Consider the following 23,606-nt stretch of genomic DNA (forward strand, 5'->3'; position numbering starts at 1 on the left):
CACCCAACCTGCAGAGGATACAGGCAGACAGAATGCCGCCTCTGGGGAGCAAACGTAGGAATTCATCGGAAGCAGCCTTTGAAAGGGTGCAACGTACTCTCCTCCCAAAATGCCAACTGATGAGGAGAGACAACTGGTAACTCTCGATGGTGGGGTGGAGGCAAAATTTAAAGGTCAGGGGGCACATGATCGCGCCATATGTTGCCTGTGGCCCCTCTCCCACTCCCCCTGCAGCTCCCACACCCGCTCCAAGCTGGCACCTTGCCTCCACTCCCCCCACAACTCCTTCCACACTTACTCTCCCATCGCCTCCCCACTACAGGCTCGGTGCAGACCGGATCGGGCTCCAGACACCTGCTGCCAAGCGGGTAGCTGCAGGTGAGGAAGGGATGGGACTCAGAGGGCTTTGCAGCGTCCCTTCTGGCAGAGCTGCGCTGTCAGCCCCATCTCTCTTCCCTGATCCGGGCGACTCTTAGTGGAGCTCAGTGGGAGCACTAGGTACTGGTGCCTTTCCCAGGCACATCCCCCTGTGCTGCGCTCAGCCCGACTCCCAACCTGGCAGAACACTAGGAGGGGGAGCACATGACCCCGTGTGCCCCCCTGCAGCATCATCTGTGATGAGGATGATTGTTTAAATGATCAGCTATTTGGGGCCGGGGGGGTTTTCTACGTGTCTGTAAAGCACCTGGCAAACTATTCGGTTTATATAAATGATTCTAAGCGAGGGCTTCGTCATGCCCACTTTGGGTTGTCTGGTGCTGCTGGGAGCATGAATGTTCTTTTTCCATGCGCTCAGGGAAAGCAAGAAGGTTCACAAACAGAGGATTCCTTATGCTCCCATCCCCAGCCCCTCCCCCCGCAATACCCCAAGAATAGTCAGAATTGGGTCCTATGCCTTTATAAAGAGCTTTACAAACATTTACTAACTCACTCTCACACCACCTTGGTGTGGGACAGGTAAGAAAATATTATAATCCCCACATTGTCGTCACAGAGAGGCTAAAGCCCAGATCCTCAAAGGTATCCTCATTGAAATAAGTGGGAGTTAGTTGCCTAAATACCTTTTGAGAGTCTGGACCTAAGTGACTTGTCCAAGACCACAAAGTGACTCTTTGTGTCTCATATCCACTCTTTCCTGGACTGGTTTTACAAGCAAAGGTGACCACGAATTTAGATTCTAATAATAGATTGATGGTATCTGTGCACTTAAATATTCAGAGACTACATCAGGACCAATTTCTCACTTACTGTGTGTTCACAGTGGGAAAATATGCAGAACTGTTCCATCCTCCGCAATGCAGACCCAGTAAATACCCTGTAAAATTATTTTTGCCTTGAAATAAAGGGAAAACAAAACAAAGTCTTTTAGTTGTACTTCTCTACCATTAAGTGTATTGAAGAAAAAAAGTTTCTATGCAGCAGAGCTACAGAATGGAGCTACTTGGTAAATGCCAGGCAGCAGTCAAAACACAAAGGAAACAGCAGAAGGTAGGAGGATTGGCACTCAGCCAGCTGCTTGGGTACTGTAGCAATGGTACCTTGTCATCAGATTTCCAATGCAATAAATGCTTAACCATCTTCTGCCTGGAAATACCCGTGTGTGAGATGGACGTCCCATTGGACACAAAAGGCGGAAAGGGCTGTGGAGCAGTAGGCTGGGGCATTATCTGTTTTTATCTGGCTTGGGCGACCCATAACAGCAAAACAGGCTAGCAGATGATGAATAACTTTAGGAGTGGCTTCCCCATGCTGTGGGGTTTCCCAGAGGAATCCCGAATAGGTATCAATGAAAACATGTAAAAACGAATAGGGGCGGAATTGTGGCACGTGAGTGACATCCATTTGCCACAGCTGATTCGCTGCGGTACCTCTGGGGTTAACAGCATAAGAAAAGGTAGGGGCAGCAGCGGCACAGTGGGGGCAGGAACGAACAATAGAACGTTCATGATCAGCAGGAATGTGAAACTGCCGGGCTAAAACAGAGGCAGACTGATGAAAAAAGGCATGGCTTTCAATGGGGTCAGAAAAAAGAGAATTTACCTCACCACGTAACGCGCAGTCGGCGCGCGCATTGCCCTCAGTAAGTAGCCCAGGCAGAGGGGTATGACTGTGAATATGAGCAACAAAGTATGGGAAATTACGAGTAGTGATGAGATACTGTAATGACAAAAACAGGCGAAGGAGGTCTGCATCGACCTGAGGGGTAATGAGGGCTAGGGGTAAATGATCAATTACTTGATAAACATAATGGGTGTCCACAATCAAATTAAAGGGACAATCAACAAAAAGTTGAAAGGCCAAAACAACAGCAGCCAATTCTGAGCGCTGCGCAGAACGCTGAGGCAGCGTAAAGCGAGAATGCCAACGAGGGGGGTCACCTAATTGATAGGTGACAACACCGCGACGTGGAGAGCCATCAGCAAAAAGAGTGACGGCTGAAACAATGGATTGAGAGTGACTAAGACGATGGACAACCGGGGCACCTGTTGGGTAATTACCAAGCGGGGATCTTTAGGGGGATTATAAGAGATCTCTCCCATATAATCACAAAGAGCAACCTGCCAGGCCAAGGAGGTGTGGCACAAAGAGTCAAATTCAGTACGGGACAAGGGGAGCACAATGGCAACTAAATCAGTGCCAGTAAGTTGCATTGCACGGTGGCGGGCTTTACGAACAAGATCAGATAGGGCATCTAAATACGGATAAATATTTCGAGGAGGGGTGGATGAAAGGTATAACCACTCTATAATAGAGACGGCTGTGTCTGTACGGAGTACAGACAGAGCCGCAGTTGGCGTATGAGGGGTGGCAAGAAGAACCAACCGTAAGGGACGGACCTCTGGGAGTCTGTCCACAAACTGCTGACTCAATGCTGCATTGATTTGTCGAATGCAGGCAGTATGCTTTTCAGTGATGGCAATAACTGCACCCGGTGCCCGGGCTCCACGCAGGAGCTCAAACAACGGCTGCAGCATTGAAGTGGGGAGACGAAAGTAGCATAGGTTTGTAAAACCTTATGTCCGAGGTAGTGGTAGGGATAAGAGCGTTGGATTTTTTCTGGTGCCACTAATAGGCCATTTTGGCCAAGAATCTCGGACAGAGATTCAAGTTGTTCTGCCGTAACCTGGGGACCACTAAGCAAAATGTCATCCATATAATGGTAGAACTTTAGTGTGGGGTACCGGGCACGAAAAGGGGCAAGGGCCCGATCCACAAAGAGCTGACACAAGGTCGGACTATTTTGCATTCCCTGGGGCAAGACTTTCCATTGATACCTATGAGAGGGTTGCTGATTATTATATCGTGGCACCGTAAACGCGAATTTTTCGCGGTCTTGTGGGCAAAAGGGAGTAGTGAAAAAACAATCCTTTAAATCTAACACACAAAGCTGATCGGTTTGAGGAATTAAATTCGGGTTCGGTAAGCCAAATTGTAAGGGGCCCATAGGTTGTATGCGTTTATTTATTTCCCTTAGATCATGTAACAGCCGCCATGCACCCGATTTTTTCTTAATAACGAACACCGGGGTGTTCCAGGGACTAGTGGAGCGTTCTAAGCACTGTGCATGCAAATGTTGCTGCACAAGCGACTGAAGTGCTTTTAGCTTCTCTAGAAGGAGGGGCCACTGGTCAATCCATACAGGATCTAAGGGTTGCCACACCAAGGGTAATGCTGAAGGCATGGTGGGTGCGGGAGGGTTTTGGGCCATTAGATATTAATATCGAGGGTGGTGTCCAGCTTTGTAAGCAAGTCACGGCCCCAAATATTGAGGTGGACAGGGAGCACAAAAGGACGGATTGTGGCAAGGGCACGGCCTCCCGGTTTAGAGACCGTGACCCAAGACAAACTTTGGCGCCCGGGTTTACTACCCCCAATCCCCCACAACTCTTTAGAAGGAACTGTTGGCCAACTGACCGGCCACTCCAGATCACGAATCACCGTAACGTCAGCTCCAGTGTCCACCAGCCCTGTAAAGGGAACATCATTTAAGAGAAGTGTTAACTGAGGTTTCGAGGGGTGGACCGACATTGTTAGAGCAACAAGTGGAGAGGACGTGTTGTGAGATGGCGACTGAGCCAGCGTCGATCCAAAGCCGCCTCCGCCCCGGTCTCGATCCTCCGCAGCTGGCACCTGATAGGGGACTAAAATCAATTGCGCAATTGACCGTCCACGCGGGAGCGACTGTGGAAGATGAGTCCACACCTGAACCTTAATAATGCCTGTGTAGTCAGCATCAATGACCCCTGGAATGACAAAAAAGTCCTGTTTCCCAGCATGTGAGCGAGGGAGAACAAGACCTACAAAGCCAGCAGGGAGAGGTCCCGTCACCTGTGTAGGTATGGCACAGACCTCCCCTGGCAACCGAAAGTCAGTGTCCTCCTGCATGATCAAATCAAGCCCTGCACTTCCAGCAGTCGCCGCCCTCATAGAGTCTACGGATTTTAAAGCAGAGGAGCGGTTGTCTGAGTGGGAAACCCCCCCGTTTGGCCCTGGGTTCGGGGGGGGACCCGTCGCGCGGTTTCCCGACCCGCTACGACACTGATTAGCCCAGTGATAACCTTTCCCACACTTTGGGCACTTCTTTGAGGGTCGGGCTGGTGCCTTAGATGAGCGGCACTCCCGCTGAAAATGACCCTCCTTACCACAGCGGTAACAACGCTTCCCCTCCTTCCTGGTTTTTCTCAGGGCGGCAGCCAGAACTCCAGCCTTATGGGCTTGTGTGCCGATGTTCTGGCACGCCCGCAGCATGTCTGAGAGCTCTAAAATACCAGAGGCTTGCGCTGCCTGGAGAGCACGGTGGCAATCCTCGTTTGCATTTTCAACTGCCAATTTTAACAGGAGCTCGTGAGCTGCCTCAGTGTTATCCACCTGTCGGAGGATAGCCTCATGCAATCTGTTGGTAAAATCCAAAAAGGACTCTGAGGCACCCTGACGGATACTGACAAAGCTTTTGGTAGGCTTGCCTGAATCCGGGACCTTCTTGAAAGCATGCTGGGCACAGGTGGAAATAATGGGGAAGACGGCCTGAGGGAATTGAGACTGCATCTCAATAGTAGCAAACGGGCCCTCCCCTGCCAAATGCTCATAAATGATACCGTGCTCTCTATGTACCTGAGCTTGGCGTTCTGCCATCTGCCGATACTCACTAATCCAAATAACATACTGACTGGGTGATAACATCATGCGCAGCAGTGTTTTCCAATCCTCAGGGATTAGGGAGTACCCAGTACCTATCCCCTCAATGAGACCACGCACAAAGGTGCTAGTCAGGCCAAACTCACGAATTGCTTTCTTTACCTCTCTAACCACCGAGTATGGCAAAGTGGTCCAGGTGCCCACGGGCTTGCCCTGGTCATCATTCTGCCAGGTCACCGGGCAAACTGAGACCAGATCAGCCAGCTCCTCCGCTGTAAGATCTGAGCATGTCTTCGCTGCATGGACCATTCGTTGCACCAGCGAAAGCCCCTGAGCAGACGCGGATGACCCTCCGGGGGGCCCCACGGGGGGAGGGTGATCACACACCGGCTCCGGTGGGGAAGGCCAGGGAGGCGGTGGTAATAGAGGCCCTGGGGGCGAAGCAGGGGGAGGGATGGTTGCAGGAGCGGACGGGGGTGGCGAGATCACCAGCCTCGCGAGGGAGGGTCTGTCCGAGGCGACACGCTGTATCGCGTCGCGGCAGAGGTGCCAGGCATGTAAAGCCTGCACGGGCACCCGAGGCTCCTCGTGCAACGTCTGGCCCAACCGCTCCCAGTCCACTAACTTAAGGGTTCCAGCTTCAGGGTACCACGGGCACTGGGCACTCACCTCCTGTAGCAGGAGAGTGAGCTCTCTAGTGGGACAGTCATGCTGAGCCTTATACAACAAATACTGTAGCTCACAGCGGTGTTGCACTTGCAAAGCAGAGAGGGAACTTCCCATACTTACCACAATGAAAAATACTCACCGGGATCCGCGAAGCGGATGAGTGACGCGTCTGAAACCCTTGCCGGGCGAGGTGAGTGCTGAGGGCCCCACGTTTGGGCGCCAGTTGTGGCGGTTCAATACAAGACAGGACACGGCTTTAGGCAAGCAAGCAGGCTGGTCTGCTGATGGGATTGCCCCTGTCAGCTTTTCCACCCCTTTTATTTCTCTCCCCCCCTGCGCATCACATACCCCAACCGACCGCAAAAGGCATCAACAAAGGAAATAATATGACTTTGATTAATATTCCTATTTACTAGCCTCTATCTACTACAATCTTTATTCTCAGGCCTTGAGCTTCGGCCGAGGAAGCTTCCCACGGCTGATGTCCTTATTTTGACTTCCCAGATGGTCCATGTTTTCATGGTCCATGTTCTTGGACAGAACAGAGCAATGTGTGCATTGCTCCTACACAACAGTCAGGGTGTGCCCTGACTGTTTCCAGGTGCATGAATGCTACATGAACCCTTCAGGTGGGCAACCTGCGGCCCATCAGGGTAATCCACTGGTGGGCCACAAGACAGTTTGTTTGCATTGACCGTCCGCAAGCACAGCTGCCCACAGCTCCCAGTGGCCATGGTTCGCCGTTCCCAGCCAACGGGAGCTGCGGACGGCCGTGCCTGCGGATGGTCAATGTAAACAAACTGTCTCGCGGCCTGCCAGCAGATTACCCTGACAGGCTGCAGGCGGGCCACAGGTTGCCCACCACTGATTTACACTGCATAACTAATTTTTGTTTTATCCCCACCTTTTCCCTTTGAATATCTTCATGTTCTATGTTGGCCTAATTTAGATTGCATACTCTTTGGGGCAGGGTCCATCTTTGTTTCCAAATCTCTCTGAAGCTCCCTGCAAAGTTATGCTACAGGATACTAATATTCATGATCAATAATCAGTTCACAAGGATCCTTAATGGTCTCTTAAAGTCAGTGCCTAGCACTGTTAGCATTATGACACTTCTGTATTATCACTGGCTCTGCTTTTCCTATTGAGTCTGGCGTACATGCAATATTTAGGAAAGTTTCTGCATGCCAGATGTGAGATATAACCAGACTGTGTCATAGCCCTGATTTTAACTGCTGTGATTTCAACCTCTTGTTCCTCCAGAATGTCACAAACGCTATTCCTCCCCTTCTTGTCTCTTTAATGGTTTAAATAATGTTAATTTCAGCTTAATCCTCCTGATTTATTAATTTCCTTAATTTGCCATATTTTTTAAACCTGTGGTATCAGCATGGGTGTCCTACATACTACTACTTTAAAATTGACTTCAGCTGGTCAAGAAATCATTGATATTTCTTGTACACAAAGCTTCTGAAGGGACATGTTCATGGAAGTTGGAATCTTATACTTCTGTCATGCATAGACATTACTGACAAATCTGTTCTGAGCTGAGCATTCTATCTCCTTGGAAAAGCTCTTGAAGGATTGGGATTTTCTGTTAGCATGCATGTGAACTAGGGAAATAGCTATGTCACCTTTCCAAATGGAATCCATATTTGGTAGTTGGGATTAACATCCAGCAATTCCGTTGTCTTATATCTGTCTTTTTCCCCCGTGATTTTAAATGGAAACAACTTTTATTTTTTTTGTTCTGCTTTGTCAGTTGCGAAAAAGTTTGTTAGACTTACTATTATCTATCATACTTTAACGCTTTAGTCAAAAGACTAATAATATTATAAGAATAATAACCAATCGTGCTTTTCTGTTGTTAAAACAACACTTAACTGTGGAAGTATTCAACTTGCATTGAGCAATGAAGTTGGACACAAGCATTAAGGGCCTGACCCAAAATCCATTGAAGTCAATGAGAATTTTTCTTTTTTTTTTTTCTTTTTTTAAAACAGACACATTCATCTTGTATTGCCTCAAGAATGGCTAGCTGACTATTGTTTATAGGCTTGAAATCCAGTGCAAATTAAGTCTGAAATTCTCCTTGACCTTAATGGGAGCAGGATCAAGCCTGTACAGCTAACACCAATGAAAAAGATATGTGTGATGTCTGAGGCTTTACAGTGTGTATGAATGAAGTTATCAACAAAAAGGAAGATACAAGAACCCGGGTAATTACACAGGAATTTCCAGAAAAACATATAGATTGCTGGGCTTGGCGGCCAAAGAAAGCAGACAAATAAGATGAATTCTATTGGATTTCAAAGAAAGCACAAAGGGAATTTCATATGGGAGCATTTATGGCTGTTCTAAAAAAAAAATTTAGAGCAGTCCCACTTTTATTTGGTATGTTCTCAAGAATACAAATAACAGTTCTTATTTTCCTTACAGATGAATCCAGCACTGATCTAGATATAACTGTTCTTAAAAGTAAAGTCTATAATGGTGGTGATAAACTTATTGTCTGAACAAAAAAGAAAAACAATGCGTTCTTTAGAGGACAAAACCCCATTCAGCAGCACCAAATAAAGATGTTTTACTCTTAAAGCCGGATTTAGCCAAATCAAGCAAAACCTTCCAGGGATTTCTGTGGGAGCTGCATGAACTTTTGTCATGGCTGAATTTGGTACTTAATTTCCAACATCTAATTGCTAGTGAAAGATGCAAGCAACTTGCAAATGTATGTGACTTCACAATCGAAGCTCTTTGTGCGTGTGCTTGTGTGTAAGAATGCAAATATATTAACACAGAGAAGGAATCTATTGTAATCACTCGCATTATAATTCTTAGTAGTTTATACCTTCTTGAATGTATTTATAAAAAATCAAAGTATTGGTGCCAGAGCAATTATGACCACTGTCTTAACCAATCAGCTCATTTGTGTTTGTTTTGATCTGTTTGATTCTGGTATTCGGGCTCATCGCTAAGCTGAATGGCAGCTTTGATTTTTTTGGAGGTGTATGAGTCGTTTGTTTACCTATTTCATGTTATTACTTAGCCAGTTAATAACTTCCTTACTATTTTTTAAAAACATATCCTGCTCCCAGGGAAGCCAGTGCCAAAACTCCCACTGACTTCAGTGGAGCAGAACTGGGCCATAGTTGCCCAATTTACTCTATCTGTTATAATTGAAATTAAATAACTAGTGTATATTTGAACAGAGGTAGGGGTAGATTATTGTAAGTAATCTAACAGATGTTGATGATGATGTAATGATGTGTACTTTAGGAATTAAACTCCCCCAGGCAGATTGAATAGTCTTAATTAGTCTTGTACCAAATTCTTATCTAAATTGGGTGAAAAATTAAAATTGGCATTTCTTCTTCTGACTTTTGTTTCACTTACTGTGTGTTGTAACAAAATTGTACTTGTGAATTGTAACACAGTGGTGCCAAAACTGAAATGGAGGGTCCATAGCTTATTGTACATGTGTCCTCGTGGCCCTCCCAGCAGCGCTGACAAAACCTACAGCCTCAAGAGATTATCTTTCAAAGACTGCCTTCCGTAATTGTACTGATGCTGACAAATGTCTCTTCTGAGACCAAATGCCTACATCTCCATGACAAATAACAAAAGGGAATCATGCAAGAGAAGAGTTCATCTTAAAATTTACTTAATCTTGCCTCTTATTTCTGTGTAATACACACTGGAGTTGGGATTTAAAAATATCCCCAAAACAAAATCTCTTATTTAAGAGACTGTGCTTGCTTTAAAGTGAGGGTTTTCTAATGGGCTAGGTTTGGATTTTACAGAGGGTTAAAAAGTGCTAGGGTGACCCTATTTCCTGAAACTGAAAATGGGACATTGGGAGTGGATATAGTCCTTCCTGCCCCAGTCCTTCTCCCTCCTACTTTTTTCCATCCCCTCCTCTCTGTCCCTCTCTCTGACCCACTCTGCTCCTATTTCCCTCCTCCCCTGCCCTCTCCTCACTTCTCTGCATTGAGAGAATATGAGCCATCTGGAGTCACTGTGCCAGGTTGGCCCAAGCCAGTGTCACAGAAGCAGTGCTTAATTTGTGCCGTGGCTGAGCCCTGGCACCTCTAGGCTTGGTAGGTCGTGGCCCTGGCACCTCTAGGATCCCAGCTAAAAGCCGCCACTCTCCAGCCTCCCACCTCCAGCCTCCCACCGCTGCCAGCAGCAGCACAGAACTAAAGGTGGCAATGCACCGTACTATGCCACCCTTACGTCTGCGCTGCTGCTGGAGGCAGCTCTGCCTTTGGAGCTGGGCACCTGGCCAGCAGCCGCCTTTCTCCAGCTGCCCCAGCCAGTGCTTAATTTATGCTGGGGCTGAGCCCTGGCACCTCTTTCGTTACAAATTAAGCACTGCACAGATGTCACAACTTTTTTGGCCAAACTGGGCATTTTGTCCAATTTGCTCTTGCCCGAACATTCCTCTGCATGCTCCTAGGGTAAGAGCAAACAGAACGAATGCCCAGTTTGGCCAAAAGGTCATGATGTCTGGGACGGAGCTTAAAAAGGGGACTGTCCCAGCTAAAACAGGACGTATGGTCACCCTAGTTAGTGTATTCCTTTTCACTGTCACCTCTGGAGAGCTGGGCTCACACATAGTTTATGTCACTGGTGATAGGATGGTCACACCCTATTTCCCAACAATAGCAACAACAATCGTACTTCTCATTTTCAAGACAATTCACAAACATTTCCTGTGTCCCAAAATGTTGTGAGGATTCTTTAGTCAAAGTCTAGTGCATACTTTTCATTGTGGCAAAACAACTACACAGTTTGTCACACTTCAGAATGTTTGATGCACTGCTGAGAAGAAGACTGAGTGGAGAAATGAGGAGCAACCTCATTCGTACAGTTAGCCTCTGCTTCATGCATGCTAAAAATTATCTAATTTATAATTAAAATGAAAAGGAAAAAAGTTCAAACAAACTACAACACCATTTCATTTGAATCATTTTTTGTTGTTCATAAAGTTTTTGCAATCTTCTTGTCTGCAAAACACATTAACACAGTTATGCTATGATTTTTCTATTCATCTGGGAACTCTGTTAATTTCACCAGGCCCAAGCCATAAACTGTATCAGCTTTATCTGTGATTTGCACAGCGTGCTCTCTCTCTTTCAATTGTATGTATGTTTAAAATTTCAAAGGAAAAAATGTGAAGATTTTGGTACTTAAACAATTGATTATGCCTTTATTATACAATAATTCTTTTGATGGGGGCCTCTTCTTATTGGCAGGAGGACAGCGCTGACTTGAAATGCCAGCTTCAATTTGCCAAAGAAGAAGCAGTGCTGATGCGTAAGAAAATGGCTAAGCTGGGGAGGGAGAAAGATGAACTGGAACAGGAGCTCCAGAAGTACAAATCCATCTATGGAGATGTGGACAGTCCCCTCCCTACTGGGGAGGCAGGAGGGCCACCCAGCACCAGAGAGGCTGAGTTGAAACTTCGTCTGAAACTGGTGGAAGAGGAAGCTAACATACTGGGCCGGAAGATAGTTGAACTGGAGGTGGAGAACAGAGGTATTAAAGCTGAGATGGAAGACATGAGATGCCAATATGAGAGAGAATGTCTTAGCAGGGACCATATTTCAAGTATTCCTACCTCGCCATACGGTGACTCCATGGAGTCAGCAATAGAGCTGCGCCGTCACTTGCAGTTTGTTGAAGAAGAGGCGGAGCTGTTGAGGAGATCGATCTCTGAGATTGAGGATCACAACAAACAACTAACCAATGAACTGAACAAATTCAAGTTTGAGCCCAGTCAGGAGTCCAGTTGGCTGGATGATGGTGCCTCTAAATGCAGTGGATCCCTACAAGAGGAGCTGAAATCAGCGAGGATGCAAATCAATGAACTGAGTGGAAAAGTGATGAAACTCCAGTATGAGAATCGTGTGTTGATGTCCAATGTGCAGCGCTATGATCTTGTCTCTCATCTAGGGCTGCGCACTTCAAGTCCGAGGGACAGTGATGCTGAGAGTGATGCAGGAAAGAAAGAGAGTGACAGTGAAGAGGGTCGCCCAACACAGCCAAAGAGAGAAGGCCCCATTGGGGGCGAGAGTGACTCAGAAGAAGTTTATGAAAAGACGTCAGGTTTTGGGAGCGGTAAGCCATCAGAAGCTAGCGACCTCTGTTCTACTGAGTTAATGAGAGTGAAAGAGGACACCGAGTCTTTAATTAACATCAAACGAGAGGCTGAACGGCTTGAAAGGACTGTGCTCCGTCTCATCACTGACACTGATAGTTTAATTTATGATGCCAAGGTGCACATCACCAGCAGTCCTTCCTCTGAGCAGGGTTTCAAAAGTGATGGAGAGAGAGGTGAGGAAAAAAATGAACCAGAACTTCTGGACACGATCAATTCAAGGATGAAAGCTTTCCGTAAAGAACTACAGACCTTCCTGGAGAAGGTTGATCACATCGGGGAAAGCCTCAAAGAACAAATAGAAGACCTCTCCCCTTTGCCCCACCTGACAGAGTCTTCCAGTTTTCTGTCCACAATGACATCCATGTCTCGAGACTCACCCATTGGTAACCTTGGAAAAGAGTTAATTACAGACTTCCAGGTAAGTGGGCTGCTTCTTTGCTTTCCCTCTGTTCGTTGTTTCTCTTTCTTGCTGGCATTGCTACTCTAGAGCTAATTTCCCACACAGCTGCTTTATGATTTCAAAATGGCAGTGTATTACAATCTAAAATGTAAAACAAACCCTTTTTAATCTTTTTATGCTCAACTACTTTCGTTCAGCGGCGGTTCCTCATGGCAGAAAGGCTAATCCGATGAAAGCAATAGGTATCTGGGTTTTTTGTTGTCTCTAGCAGCAACATTTCCTGATGCAGATGTGATTAGTTAAAAAAATCCAAAGTAAATTTTCCTGTCAAAAGCAATTAGAAGCCTTGCCAATGTAGTCAGAGTTCTTTATTGTGCTCTCTTTTAAAAGAATGAGGTGTGTTCTCAAAGCCTTGCCAAAAAAACAAAATAAAATACACTTTCTAAGTGATGTTTTTTGAAAAGCCTGCTTACAGCTCACTCACATAACCGAGGGGCAAGTGAGAAGCACTAGCCAGCGAAGGACTGCCTTTCGTAAAGCGTTGCCAATGGGCGCATGTCTCAACTGCCACACTGGATATAGCTTTTCTGCACAGCACAAGTAAGGAAGGAAGAGCCTTGTATCCCGTATCCTTCATGACTTGTATGCTTGCTGTTGGTTTGACTCATGCATCCTCATTGCATGCGCCTCATAACCAGTGTTTGCATTCTTTTTTCCTCTCTTTCTCTTTTTTGCTTTTCAGATGTTTCAGCCCATCATTTTGCTCATCCTCATTTTAGTTTTGTTCTCTTCACTTTCTTATGCCACTGTATTTAAGTTGTTTTTTCTGTTCACGCTTTTCTTTGTCTTGTAGTTTTTTTTCCCAGTTGTCTACCTTACCCATTTTTGTTTTCTTTATTCCCTCCTGTCCTTTGTTTTTGTTATAAACCGCCCATGCACCTAACAGTCCAAACTGAGGGATCAGATGGAGTGGCAGCTCAGCCAAGATCGTGGAGAGGAGCAAGAGATTCACCACCACCGAGCCACCACCGAGCCACACCGCAGAGCTGATGGAGACATTAAACTCTACAGGCCAGGCGACAAGGGCTGTTTCAGTCTAGAGGTCAGCACAGCAGCCCATTCTACTAACTGCCTCCTGCTGCCGTGGAGGGGATATAAATTTCAGCCACAGAAGTGTGGGGAGGGTGAACAAGTGTGGGGAGCGTGAAACACTGCAACTTTGCTGTGACGTTTTCAGCAAAAATATTTAAATATTCGTAAATTTCACAAAAGCAAATGCACTCTTGTTTTGGGGCTTATCACACTGCTCCCAGTAGCCTGGCTTGGTGGAAGAATAACATTTGGCTCAAGGCCCGAATAAAATAAAATACAATATGCTCTCTGGAAGGGACTTTGTGCCCTTGTGGGAGATGAGTGTGTCTTGTGCTTCCATGCCCCCAGGTTTTACTTGGATTTTAAAATTTTTGAAGGCTAGAGGTGCCCAGGATGGGGCTGTATAGTGCACAGCACTGTAATTCCCAACAGGCAGCAGGACAGCATACAGTCTCAAAAAAAATTAAACAGAATTGTCAGATGCTGTGGGTCTGACATATTTTTATATTTGTCAAATATAAAAGCTAACACATTTTTATTTTAAAATCTCCCCCACGCGGAGGCTCAAGGCGTGCTTTGCTCTACCAGGTTAAAATATAGTTTAAACTGATTTGGTATAAACAAAGATTGGCTACGACAGGGGTTCTCAACCTTTTTCTTTCTGAGGCCCCCCCCAACATGCTATAAAAACTCCACAGCCCCCCTGTGCCGCAACAACTGGTTTTCTGCATATAAAAGCCAGGGCCGGCATTAGGGGGTAGCAAACAGGGAAATTGCTTGGGGCCCCTGCCACAGGGAGCCCCAGGAAGCTAAGCTGCTCGGGCTTTGGCTTCAGCCCCAGGTGGTGGGGCTCAGGGCCTCGGGCTTCAGCGCCATGCAGTGGGGCTTTGGCTTTCTGCCCTGGGCCCCAGTGGGTCTGATGCTGACCCTGCTTGACAGACCCCCTGAAACCTGCTTGTGGCCCTCTGGGAGCTCCGGACCCCTGGTTGAGAGCCACTGGGCTACAACATGGTTTCTGCTTTTTTTTGTACTGTCTGGTCAATGTCCTTACCTAGACTAGCAAGTGGCATTTAAACACTGTTCTGCAGATTAACCCCATTCACACTGGCCTGCCAAACCTAGAACTGGTTTAAATGGAAATAAGGAGTCTTTAAAGGGAGCTCAGTTTAAACATGGTTCTTTAATTCTGAAGCTCCATGTAGATAAAGACCTTAAGATATACAAGAAGCAGATAATTCAATCTGGAAGAAGGAAGATGCTCCCTGTGAGAGCTGGTAATTGTGATTAACAGACAATAGGCACTAGCGAACAGAGGCGGAGTGGGAGAGGGGAGGCATGCTCCTCACTGGCTGGTGGCCAAACAGCTAAATTCCATCCTGAATTTCAAAGGCAGAGTGGCTGTCCTTCACTGAGCACAGGTAATTTGTTTTTTTACCTTCTTTCCAGCAGCTGATGGTGGTAGCATAAGAAGTATTTAATTTACAGCCTCTCCCTCTTTACCCATCAAAGGTAAACTTCAAAACAGATATCTACTAAAACATAAATAACAGTAAGTCAGTGGTTGGGAGTCAGAATTTCTCCTTAGATGTGGAAATCTGGAAGATGAGGGAGCTGAGTCCTTTGATTCAATACATATCTGGAACAATTGTCCCTAGTGAGAATTTTAGCAAGTATGGATCAGAAAATGACTCAAGTTAATGTTCAAAATCTTTCTGTTTAAACACTCTCACCATTAGTAGTTCCCTGCTGCCTAATTTTTAACCTTCTCTTTGTATTATATCTTGTATATAAACCCTATATTTATCGAGCTACATGACTTGGGTAATTTTGGCACAAATGGTTTGCCATCTACCAAAATGAGATGTTACCTAAAGTAAACTGTCAAAAGCTGAGCAGATGGTGAGAGTAGTTTTCACATCAAGGAGACCTTAGCCTGGCACACAAAAGCAGGTAGCTATAACTGAAGGTACAAGAATATCCACTCAAAGTCCAACTGTGCTGGAGAGGCGAGTATGGATGGGATACTCATAAAAGGGATCGAGGTAAGAAGGCATTAGTGACAAGCACACTTGTTTAAATACAGTTTATTGAAGCTACAGGAGACATTACATCACACTGTCATATGTTGAAATGATTGGGTATACCGGTGGTTTGAAATGCCATGAAGATCATCCAGGATTCCACCTTGGAGCTGGGCATCTACATAGTTATTAGTTTCAGAGTAGCAGCCATGTTAGGTCTGTATCGGCAAAAAGAAAAGGAGGACTTGTGACACCTTAGAGACTAACAAGTTTATTTGAGCATAAGCTTTCGTGAGCTACAGCTCACTTCATCGGATGCTGTAGCTCACGAAAGCTTATGCTCAAATAAATTTGTTAGTCTCTAAGGTGCCACAAGTCCTCCTTTTCTTTTTACATAGTTATTGGTTCAATAGAGAAAAACTGGAAGAAATTCTATGGCCTGTGTTATGCAGGAAGTCAGCCTAGATAATCTAATGTTCCCTTCTGGCCTTGAGGTCTATGAAAACATAAAATGGGAGCCAAATGAAGCATAAAGTTCCCCAAATGATTTTTTTTAATTGATTTTGCTTTTCCTTTCTTAAATTTATTTTCTTTGAGCCTGAGTTTGCAAAATCTGGAAGCACTAAGTCACACATTTTTTGCCAGGTGAGTGAGCAGAAAACATAGATTTCAAATGCAAAAAGTTATTTTTGTCATTGTAAAAAATTGAGATGAAAAGCCAGTAAATTCATGCCCAAAAGCAGAAATGTCAAAAAGTAAACTTCTACCTACTTTTCTTTCAGGAATGAAAATTTTCACACAGCTCCAGTAGGTGATAATGATTGGCTTTTTTCTTATTGTGTGGCCTTTCAAAGAGATGGACATGTTTCAGTTATGCAAACAATTCTTTTGTAAGCAAGCAAGTCCATTTTTTTCCAAGCCTAATTTTAAAGGGAACGTTTCCCATGAAGTGCTGAGCAGCTTCCATTTACCCATTTCTCCTGTATAAACTATTTGAAAAATAAGCATTGTGGGAGCCTAATTGTTTGATTAAATTCAATAGATGAAGACTGCCTTATGCCTGAATCACCCTGTAGCTTAACTGTAAACATCTGCCTTTGTTTGGTCGTTGAACTGCTGTTAGTGTAACAGTATTATTAGAATGTCTTTGCATATTAAAGACTTGGGTTAGATTCACAGTCCAAGGGAAATTATTTCTTGAAATTGTCTTAAGAATGGGACTTTGTTTTCTTGCTGAAAGCAAGTAATTGAATTGCTTTGGCAGAGGGGAGGAGGCCGGTGCCCACTGAGGTGAATAGTCAATACATTACTCATGCTTTGAGCTCTGTTATGGTGGGTGGGAGAACTGGTTCTGTAAAATCCATAGGGAAAGCAAATGAATAAAAAAGAATTGTTATCCGTAAAAGAGGCAGAGGGATTAGAGAAAGTAGCACAATACTTTAAGAAGCAAATGCATAGAACAGATCAAAGATTGCTATGGCAACCTATCAGATCAGTGAAAACTGACAGATATTTCATCTGATAAATTTAATCTCTTTTTCTGTTAGTGGAATATCTATAAACAGAGTGCAATTTCCTCATATTTTTTCAAATGTAGTAGACAATTTTTCCTCCATTTTTTTTTAATCTTTGGATTGGTCACAAACAGTTTGCTGTAAATATTTGATACTCAATGTTCTAAAAGTCAAGTTGTATTGCTTAACTGAGGTTAGGCAGATAAACCACATGGTATTGCTTCTGTTTCTCAGCTGAATGAGTGCATAAGCACATCTGGCACAAATAGTCAAGCATAAATTTTAAATTTGGATTTTGTGATTACTCACATATACAGCTTTCATATACTTTGCACGTACTTTTTGTGAACAAACATGGCAGGAAATTTTTGCCACTCACATGTTTGCAGGAAGTGAACACTAAAGCGTAACCAAGGCAAAATCCTTTAAAAAATCATTTTGGGTAACTTTTCATGAGAAATGTTTTCACCAAGTTCTAGTAGTAAAGGGTAACAATGAAAGATGTTTTACGCTTAGATTTTAGAATGGACTAGTGAAAATTGCTTTATCTAGTTTTGCTATTTAGTGTCCTCATATTAAATGTAAGCAGCTATATTAAACTAATTTATGGCTAGAAATTAAATCAACCAATTGTAGGTATTTGCAAATGAAATGTGTCACTTCATCCTTAATTCCTACTTTGTATCTACATGGGATCTTCTGTATGATCAGAGAGCTATGGTATCTGGCCACATCAGGACAGAATTTCAGCCTTTATGCTGACTGTCCTGCTTTTGTTTGTTTCAGACAGTTTCTGCATTCCTTTAAGGCAATTTTTGTAAATCCATTTGAGGGCTTTTCAGTAATATGAATTTACAATGTATCCTAACCATGTGCTGAAATTTTGCACATCGTTCCCTTTTTACACTGATATAGTATTCTGTCTTCATGCATTGCATATTATTTGCACTGAACAAAAAGCCATAAAATAGAAAACATACCCATCACTTTTCAAAATTGTGGGAAGCAGAATGACAAATTGATACGAGTTTACTGACAATATTCCTTCTCACTAGGTTAGGGGTAGTAAGAATGGTGCACTTTGATACATGGTGTTCTTTTGTTCTATGTAAGATATCACTACAGATTGACAGTATAATGCCCTGAAAGACCCATTATGATGTAAATCTTAATATCCAACGTCTAAGTGAACTCATTAGGACTTCATGTACTTTCCAAATAATGGTCCAGATTTTCAAAGGCTTCGGCTTAAATGTTTTAATAAAATCTGGCATTCTTTGTGCCAGCAAATACACAAATGGATAACTGCACAATTACCTATTCTTCTTCGAGTGCTTGTTCACGTCCATTCCACATTAGGTGTGCGCGCACCGCGTGCACGAGCGTCGGAAACTTTCCCTTAGCAGCTTCCGGCGGTCCCCCCAAATGGTACCACTGTGCTCTGCATATATACCCCCACCGGCCCGACCCCCTCCAGTTCCTTCTTTCTGTCCGTGGTGGCGTTGGAACACCCCTCCCCCCCGTGGAAGAGCAGTCCCTTAGCCTTTAGAGTAGCTGTTATCAGTTCATTTTACATATAGATTGTGAACACTTAAGTGATTAGGTGCTTGGAGGCATGCCGCAGGCCCACGGCTTCAAGGCTTGCGCTACGTGCCGCAAACCTATACCAGTTAGTGACCCCCACGACTCGTGTCTGCGATGCCTGGGGGACAGACATCAAACTGAAAGGTGTAGGATTTGCAAGGCTTTCAAGCCAAGGACAAGGAAAGAGTCTTTTGCCTAAAACAACTGTTGATGGAGGCTGTATTGCAGCCGCCGGGCCTGGAGCGCCCGACACCGGATCAGCCTTCCTCGGTGCATAGTGCCCCAGAGCCGTCGGGAGACCTGGCACCGGCAAAGCACAGTAAACTGTTGGCCCCGGAGCGCCAGGCTAGGCCCTGGCACCAATTGGCCTCCCCGGCGCAGCCTAAAGGAAGGCCTGGTCGTTCCCCACACAGGAGGCTGGCACCTCCCAAGGCATCGAGCGCCGACAAGAGCAGGAAGGCCGCGGTACCGGTGCTGACACAGGTGGTCCCAGCAGCACAAGCCCCACCAAGCCCAGACCTAAGTGAGCTCAGTGCGGACGATGGGCTCGAGGGCATAACATATCAGCCGTCTATGCCTGGCACCTTTGAGGCTGCAAAGGACCTCATCGAGCTGTCGGCAGCAAGCCTCCTCCCGTATGGGGAGAACCCTCCGGCACCCATGCCTCGGGTGCCATTGAGGGGTAAGCCGGCAATGGTGTGCTGCTTGAAGACTCCGTCCTAGCACCACTCCCGGAGTTGGTCCCTGTTGAGCTCCGACTCTGCAGACTTGCACTTTCCAGCGGCCCAGAAGGAGGTTGTGGCACCAGCAGCGGGTCAACGCGAAGAAGCACCAGAAAGGGCACGCCGCTCTCCGGCATGACCCAGAGACTGGCACCGGGAGGAGTCGAGACGGCCCTTGCCAGAAGTCTCCCACAGATGGTCCCGGTCCAGAGAACGCCAGCACCGGTCCAGATCCCGGTCCCGGTACCGCTCAGCCAGGAGCCACTCGTTCTCCCCCCGGCGCAGATTGTTGGCATCGCCATGGCCTTTGCGTTCGGCGTCGCCGCAGTCCGGCACCGGCTCCGGCCGCTATAGCTACCCGCACCAGGGCCTGGACAGCAGAGACCCTCAAGGGAGCTGGCAACGCCAAAGGGGCCACCAGGCCATTGGCCCTTCTGTACCCCCTGGGCCTATCAGGAGCGCCAAGGGGCCCCGTCCAGGGCAAGTTACTCGGTGCAGCGGTCCCGGTCCCCCATTGACGCCAAACGGTGCCGGAGGCAACAGTATCCAGGCCTCCAGCATCCCCCCAGCATAGACCGGAGAGTCTGGCACCGAGCCCAGTGCCATCCCATGGACTCCCACCCCGGCCTGAGCTGGGAGCCCTTACCATGGGAGATGCGGAGCAGGAGGACCAACCAGAGGGGGTCGAGCAGCAGCTAACCTCCTCGTCTTCCCCGAATGAGGCAGTGGTGGGTACGGAGGTGTCCAGTTCTCCACCAATAGACCATAGAGCCCACCAGCAACTGCTGTGCAGAGTTGCCCAAAATTTTGGGTTGCAGGCCGAGGAGACGGTTGAGCAGGAGGACCCTATGGTGGACATTTTGAGCCCCAAAGGTCCATCCAGAATAGCGCTCCCGCTCATTAAGACCATCCAGTCTAACTATAAGACTATATGGCACACCCCAGCCTCCAGCGCTCCAGCGGTCAAAGGAGTGGAGCGTAAATACTTTGCCACATCTAAGGGCTATGAGTTCCTATTCTGCCACCCGAGTCCATGCTCCCTAGTGGTTTCAGCGGTGAACGAAAGGGAGCGTTACGTGCTGCAGGCGTCCCTCCCCGCACCCCTCTGCCCCAGCTCACCTCTGCTCCACCGCCTCCCCGGAGCGCGCTTTTGGCCGCTCCCAACCACTTGGCGCCCTAGGCCTAGTGGTTGCACCGGCCCTGGGTCAGGACTCTTCTCAGACCAGACAGAAGCAAGGCTGTATAGCCTCAAGGACTCACGAGCTGTGCTCAAGTCTCTGGGTATTCACACCCCGGCGACCCAGAGGAAGCCTTTTAAGCCGCAGCCTCCCCCTCAACGCCCATACCAGCCTCGCCATAGGCATGAGCCTTACCGTAGGCAAGGCAGGGATAACAGGCAACGGCGCAACAACAATAATAACAATAATGCGCCAGGCCAGAACCAAGGCCAGCACAAATCCCAGCCAGGCACTAAGCCAGGCTTTTGAAGGTGCGCTCAAGGTCAGCGTACCAGACCAGTCACTGGATCCATTCCTTTGTTTCCTGAACCGCCTGTCCCATTTCTCCCATGCGTGGTCCACCATTGCATCAGACTGTTGGGTCTTACGCACGGTGCAGAATGGGTACTCGCTGCAATTTGCCTCCCTCACCTCCCTTCCCCGTCCCTCTTCAGGGACCCCTCTCACAAGCATCTCCTAGAAGAGGAAGTCCGCTCGCTGCTACAGGCGGGGCGGTGGAGGCAGTGCCTCACGGCCTAAGGGGAAAATGGTTCTACTCCCGGTACTTCCTCATCCCCAAGGCCAAAGGGGGCCTTCACCCAATCCTAGACCTGCGCGGGCTCAACAAATTTCTGGTCAAGGCCCAGTTCCACATGGTCTCTCTGGGCACCATCATCCCTTCCCTGGATCCGGGGCACTTGTACGCCACCCTCGACATGAAGGACACATACCTTCATATCGCCATTTTCCCAGCACATCGGAGGTTCTTACGCTTCACAATGGGCCGAGAACATTACCGGTTTGCGGTTCTCCCGTTCAGTCTAGCCGCAGCCGCAAGGGTGTTCACGAAGTGCATGGCGGTGGTGGTGGCCTTTTTACAGAGGCAGAGAATCAGGTGTACCCGTACCTCAACGACTGGCTCCTGGCAGGCCGATCCAAGGCGGAGGTGCGGGGCCATGTGGAGGTGGCCCTGAGATTGTTCCATGAACTGGGGCTCCTGGTCAATGTTCCCAAGTCCACACTCGTATTCATGCAGAGAGTGGAATTCATAGGGACGTGGTGCAGGCCAGGACAAGCCTTCCGGTATCCCGATTCCGGGCTATCCAGCAAGCGGTGGCCTCCCTGCGCCAGTTTCCAACAACAACGGCCAGGTGCTGCCTGCGGCTGCTGGGCCACATGGCAGCATGCAAGCATGTGGTCAGGCATGCCAGACTGAGACTCAGGACTCTGCAGGCGTGGCTCACTCGGGTGTACCGCCCAGGCAGGGACCCCCTGGACTTGGAGTGATAGCCCCAAGGGACGTGCTGGACCCCCTGCTGTGGTGGCAGTCCCAGCCTGTGGTTTGCGAAGGCATCCCCTTTGCTACCCCACTTACAGACCTGACGTTGGTGATGGATGCATCAGACCACGGATGGGGGGCTCACCTGGGGGACCTCATGACGCAGGGGTTGTGGTCCGGAGCAGAGCGGTCGCTCCATATCAACGTGAAGGAGCTCAGGGCGGTTCGTCTCGCCTGCCAGACCTTTCATGACAGTTCTGACAGACAACACTACTGCCATGTTTTATATAACAAGCAGGGCGGGACTCGTTCCTCGCCACTCTGTCGCGAGGCTCTCCTCCTCTGGGACCTTTGCATAGCCCATGCGATTCACCTTGGGGTGTCCTATCTCCCGGGCTGTGGAACGAGCTGGCAGATCCCCTCAGCAGGTCGTACCACATGCATGAGTGGACGTTCAGGGCGGACGTCGTGCTTTCGCTCTTCCGCAGGTGGGGGTTTCCCTGGGTAGACATGTTTGCCACCAGGGCCAAAGCCCAGTGCCTGCGGTTCTGCTCGTTCCAGGGCCGCAGCCCGGGCTCACTCGCGGACGCGTTTGCGATCCCGTGGAGATGGGGCTTGGTGTATGCCTTCCCCCCGCTCCCCTTGGTGCACAAGGTCCTGCTCAAGGTGTGCAGGGACAGGGCAGCGGTGATCCTCATTGCCCCAGCCTGGGCCCACCAACACTGGTACACATCGCTCCTAGAGCTGTTGATGGAGGCCCCAGTAGTTCTGCCCCTACACCGGGACCTCATTACACAGGACGGCAGGTGGCTTCTCCACACTGACCTGCAGTCACTGCACCTGACAGCGTGGAGGCTCTGTGGCTAAATGCCCTGGAGAGCCAGTGCTCCCTTCCCAGGCAGCAGATTCTGCTTGGCAGTAGAAAGCCCTCTACCAGGGCAGCCTATATGGCCAAGTGGAAAAGGTTCTCGTGTTGGTGTGAACCCCGACAGGTGCGGCCGTGCCAGACCCCGGTGCAGGCCATCCTGGAGTACCTCCTGCACCTCAAGCAGCAAGGGCTAGCCCCGTCCTCACTCAGAGTGCACCTGGCGGCCATCTCCGCCTTCCATCCGGGGTTCTCGGGGGGCTCGGTGTTTTCCCACCCAATGGTGGGGCAGTTCCTTGAAGGGTTGGAGAGGGTGTTCCTGTACTCCCACCCCCCAGTCCCACCATGGAACCTTAACCTGGTCCTCTCTAAACTCATGGGACCCCCATTCGAGCCCCTTGCTTCCTCTTCTCTCCTCCACCTTTCCTGGAAGGTGGCATTTCTGGTTGCCATTACTTCGGCCGGAAGGGCGTCCGAACTGAGGGCCCTCATCTCTGAGCCGCCATACACAGTATTTCACAAGGACAAGGTGCAGCTCCGGCCACACCCCAAGTTCCTCCCTAAGGTGGTCTCCCAATTCCATCTGGGCCGGGACATTTGTCTGTCAGTGTTCTTCCCAAAACCCCATATGGACTCGAGTCACCGCAGCTTGCACACCTTGGATGTGCGTCAAGCGCTGGCGTTCTATTTGGAGCACACAAAGCCCTTTCGCAAATCAGCACAGCTGTTTGTGGCTGTAGCCAAGAGGGTAAAAGGCCGCCCTGTGTCGGCGCAGTGGATTTCATCTTGGATTACAACCTGCATCCGGGCGTGCTATAAGCTCACAGGTGTTCCGGCCCCGGTGGTCATGGCCCACTCAACCAGGGTGCAGGCGACTTCCACGGTGTTCCTGGCACAGGTCCCGATCCAGGAGATCTGCAGAGCAGCCACCTGGTCTTCAGTGC

General features: G+C 47.9%; 1 protein-coding gene across 1 annotated transcript in view; it reads left to right on the forward strand.

The window, feature by feature from the left end:
* Positions 1 to 23,606, forward strand: part of MTCL1 (microtubule crosslinking factor 1) — a 186,271-nt gene that overhangs the window by 101,948 nt on the left and 60,717 nt on the right. Inside the window, exons 5-6 of the mRNA XM_077809063.1 lie at positions 11,061 to 12,386; positions 13,315 to 13,470. Coding sequence (XP_077665189.1) covers positions 11,061 to 12,386; positions 13,315 to 13,470 — 1,482 coding nt within the window. The remainder of the gene's footprint in view (positions 1 to 11,060; positions 12,387 to 13,314; positions 13,471 to 23,606) is intronic.

This window comes from Eretmochelys imbricata, chromosome 2 (assembly GCF_965152235.1).
Source record: "Eretmochelys imbricata isolate rEreImb1 chromosome 2, rEreImb1.hap1, whole genome shotgun sequence".
NCBI lineage: Eukaryota > Metazoa > Chordata > Testudines > Cheloniidae > Eretmochelys > Eretmochelys imbricata.